Below are 4,118 nucleotides of genomic sequence, written 5' to 3' on the forward strand. Positions count from 1 at the left end.
GGGTATATGCCCAGAAGAGGTATTGCTGGGTCCTCCGGTAGTACTATGTCCAGTTTTCTGAGGAACCGCCAGACTGATTTCTAAGCTTTCTAAAATTAATGTCCAGGATAAACTCTTTTTAGAGCATTATATTGGAATACAGTAGTCCCAGAAAAAGAACTAGACACTAGTGTGGCAAAAGTGACCTACGAGATGTGCCACTCTTAGTGGCACTATCAACAATTTCCTGGAAGTTGCTACTACGAAAACAAGCTCTAATAGGATTGTGCTTTAAGGACTCTAAAACAATAAACAGTATATATATATATATATATATATATATATATATATATATATATATATACACACATATGTGTGTGTGTATGTGTGTGTTGGAGAAGTGGTGCTTATAATACAATCGGACACTCATGTCCGAGAAGGAAAACCAGTAGCCTTCTGACATCCCCTGGCTCATTCCTCTCAAATACTTCTCTTCTGTACTTCTTAATTAGTTTAAAAATCAAGATTCACACTACTTGGTAGAGAAGGCACTATCTCCATGTCAAAGAGGGTTTATCAGTGGTCTGTGGAAAAATTGGTCTTACTTTTTGAGGTGGGAAAAACAAGCCAAAGAACTTTAATTCTCGTATTTTCTAGTGATGAATTTTAGATAAATAATACCCTCAATCCTGACCTCGAGGGAAGAAACTCAGGGTGGTGAGATCTGGTTGGGGAATCTCCATTATAACCTTTGAGCAGCATCTCCAGTGGCTTAGTCAAGGGTAAGCAATGAAAGCTTACCTAGAGAACATAGCGGAGAAGAAGTTGCAGATATAGGGGCGGGAAGTAGGAAAGATAGATGGATGTAAGAGAAAAGGATGCACCGGATAAGGTTACTGAGCACATATGGCCCGCTGTCTTGGTAGCTTGGGCTACACTCGGATTCATGCCATAAGCCATCTTGCTTTGTTGGCTCTCTCAAGCATGAGTTGTGCCTCTATCAGCAGCAGCCACGTGGACGACCAGCTCACCTCTGTGTTGTTCCCATACCACCACACGTAAGTGAGAGTGCCCACTTGGCTGGGCCAAAGCACTGCAGTTGCGTTGACCTCTTTGTTCTTTGTTGTGACAAAAGGAAGGGACAGGTGCACATGCTCCAGGGGACCTGCGACAAAAGAGAAAGTGGGTTGCAGCATATTTGATCACCCTGTGAACCCTAAGATTGTGACCTGGAAAATCATTATTAATACAGTGTGGCTCCGCCCTAGCACACACCTATACAAGAGCTTTCTGCAAACAAGAGCTAAATAAAGTTAACTATAGTTAAGAGGTGAAGCAAGCAACCAGTTGACAGGGAGTAAACATAGGAACTGTAAAGGAGGAACATTGTTCTGTTGGGTATTTAAGAAAGCATGGAGAAGAAAAGGAGGGAGAGGAGGAAGGGGAGGAGGAGGAGGAGGAACTTTCTCCTTCTGGGCTTCAGTAGAATAGGAAGGTCAGCTGGGTGCTTTCTCTGCCTCTCTAAGCTAGCAGGCTTTTACCAGGGCATCTGCCTCCTGAGTCCTCATTTGGTAAAGAACATGTTTTAGATTTTGTTTTAAGAGCAACACAAGAGTGGCTGTAGAGAGGGGAAGGGCTTCTGCAGCCGCTCTTTGTCTGATCTGAGAGGACACACATTCATCCTGGAAGCCCCAAACACTGCAGCCACACTCTCCGAGGGAAGTGCTGGCTGCTGTCCCCACTCAGAGAAAAACGGCGTGGAATGAGTAACTACATGTTACAAGTCAATTCACTGATCTACCTACTGGGTCTAAATCATGCACGTGGAAAAGGTCAACGCTAAGTAATTTATAAAGTCCAAACACCAACAGTTAAAAGATAAGATTCCACAATTTCATTCCATAAGGCTATGTTCTCAGAGATAAACCAGGATCTGGGGTGTCTTGAACTGCATGTCAGAGGTGGGAATGGGCAAAGGCATCAGCTCCTCTTCAATAATTATTCTTATGCTCTGGAGTGTTAAAGCTATGAATACGTGTAACTCTGGCTATGTCTACATACAACAGAAGAGCCATAAGCTCAGGCTAGGATGTGGCACATTGGTACTAGGGACTGAGTTAGACTTGGTTAGAGCTGTGCTGCATACAAGTGAACATGAGTGCAGTGTAAACATGTTCCGAGCATCAGGAAACACATTCTGTTCTTGTGTGCACTTCTTAAGCAGCTCCTGGGCTCCCTCAAGCACATGGCTGCCCTGCTCATCCCAGGGCCTTTTGTTTACAGACCTTTCTCAGAAATCCAAAACCCTCATATCAAGCAGACCCTCCTCTTGTACACTGATTCAGTTGGTACAAGATAAATGATTCAGAAGACAACAGACTGGTGAGCCAGGCCAACGGTGCAAGCCCAGTGAACTGAGTTAGGTCCTTGGAACCCATGTAAAGGTGGAAAGAGAGAGGATTCCACAAAGCTGTCCTCTGACTGTTACACATGTGCTGTGACATCCCATACTCAGCTTTCCAAGACACACATAGACACGCACACACACACACACACACAGAGAGAGAGAGAGAGAGAGAGAGAGAGAGAGAGAGAGAGAGAGAGAGAGAGAGAAGAAAATGAGAACTGGGCATCTATCCTGGAAATCTCAGATCATCCCAAAGGAATTCCGTTTCTCTGTCTCATAGATGAGCATTCAGCTTGCTTTTTTCCATAGCCAGAACATCAGAATAAAAAAAAAAGTCCAGGTGACATTGTGGTAACAATGAATTGCAATCGTTCCTGAATTGTGTGGCCAAGCTCAATAGTTTTGAGTGCTGCCAGCTACGGGGAATGATCCTAGGTGCGCAGAACACCTGACACAGGATGGAGTGTCTAGTTTTGAAGAGAGAAGGCAGTGAATGTACGAAGTGGAGTTAGGAAAGAGAGCTCCTGTTGATGGACCCCTCAAGAAGAGCTTCTCAGAAACAGCATCAGACAGCAAGGCATAAGGTGAGTGATTCTACCAAGTATCTCTTGGAGAGTTCCCGGGTGAGAACAGAGGCAGCAACCAGAGGAGGTGTGCTTGCCATGCTGACAGGAAAAGAGAAGTGTGAAAAGATGGTGGACTGTGCGTGCGTGCTTTGAAGCTTTACCTTTGCACGCGGGGTGTGTGTGTGTGTGTGTGTGTGTGTGTGTACTTGGAAACAGGTATGAACGTCATAGCGCAACTCTCTATGGCCTCTCGTACTCATTTACAATCTATTGATGTAAATTACCTGTTTCCTATTGCCCATAGCCCGATACATTAAGAATGTGTCAGGGACAGGAAGTGAAATATCTTGAACAAGCAGGCAGATTCAGCTCCACGGCACAGATACTTGTGATACATAAAATGGACAGCAGGTGGCGCTGTATCATCTCATATCATTTAAAGAACTAGAGATTTCTTTTCTTCTTTTTCTTTTATGTTAGTTCTTTTTTCAAACTTATTTTATTAGATATTTTCTTCATTTGCATTTCAAATGCTATCCCGAATGTTCCCTATACCCTCCCCCCACCCTGCTCCCCTGCCCACCCACTCTCACTTCTTGGCCCTGGCGTTCCTTCCCCTGTATGGGGCATATAAAGTTTGCAAGACCAAGGGGCATCTCTTCCCAACGATGGCTGACAAGGCCATCTTGTGCTATATATGCAGCTAGAGACACGAGCTCTGGGGGGGTACTGATTAGTTCATATTGTTGTTTCACCTATAGTTCCTTGGGTAATTTCTCTAGCTCCTCCATTGGGGTCTCTGTGTTCTATCCTATAGATGACTGTGGGCATCCACTTGTATATTTGTCAGGCATTGGCATACCCTCACAGAGATAGCTATATCAGTGTCCTTTCAGCAAGATCTTTCTGGCATATGCAATAGTGTCTGTGTTCGGTGGCTGATTATGGGATGGACTCCCAGGTGGGGCAGTCTCTAGATGGTCCATCCTTTTGTCTTAGCTCCAAACTTTGTCTCTGCCACTTCTTTCATGGGTATTTTACTCCCTATTTTAGGGAGGAATGAAGTATCAACGTGTTGGTCTACCTTATTCTTGATTTTCTTGTGTTTTGGAGATTGTATCTTGGATATTCTAGGTTTCTGAGCTAATATCCACTTATCAGTGAGT

The 4,118-nt window shown here is 44.2% G+C and overlaps 1 protein-coding gene across 5 annotated transcripts in view; it reads right to left on the minus strand.

Annotated features, from left to right (window-relative positions):
* Sorcs1 (sortilin related VPS10 domain containing receptor 1) overlaps nucleotides 1–4,118 on the minus strand; it is a 501,662-nt gene that overhangs the window by 35,044 nt on the left and 462,500 nt on the right. For all 5 annotated transcript variants that reach the window (XM_021205280.2, XM_021205273.2, XM_029537410.1 and 2 more), the window contains exon 20: nucleotides 1,011–1,144. In XM_021205280.2, the coding sequence (XP_021060939.1) occupies nucleotides 1,011–1,144 (134 nt within the window). The remainder of the gene's footprint in view (nucleotides 1–1,010; nucleotides 1,145–4,118) is intronic.

Source organism: Mus pahari, chromosome 1 (assembly GCF_900095145.1).
Source record: "Mus pahari chromosome 1, PAHARI_EIJ_v1.1, whole genome shotgun sequence".
NCBI lineage: Eukaryota > Metazoa > Chordata > Mammalia > Rodentia > Muridae > Mus > Mus pahari.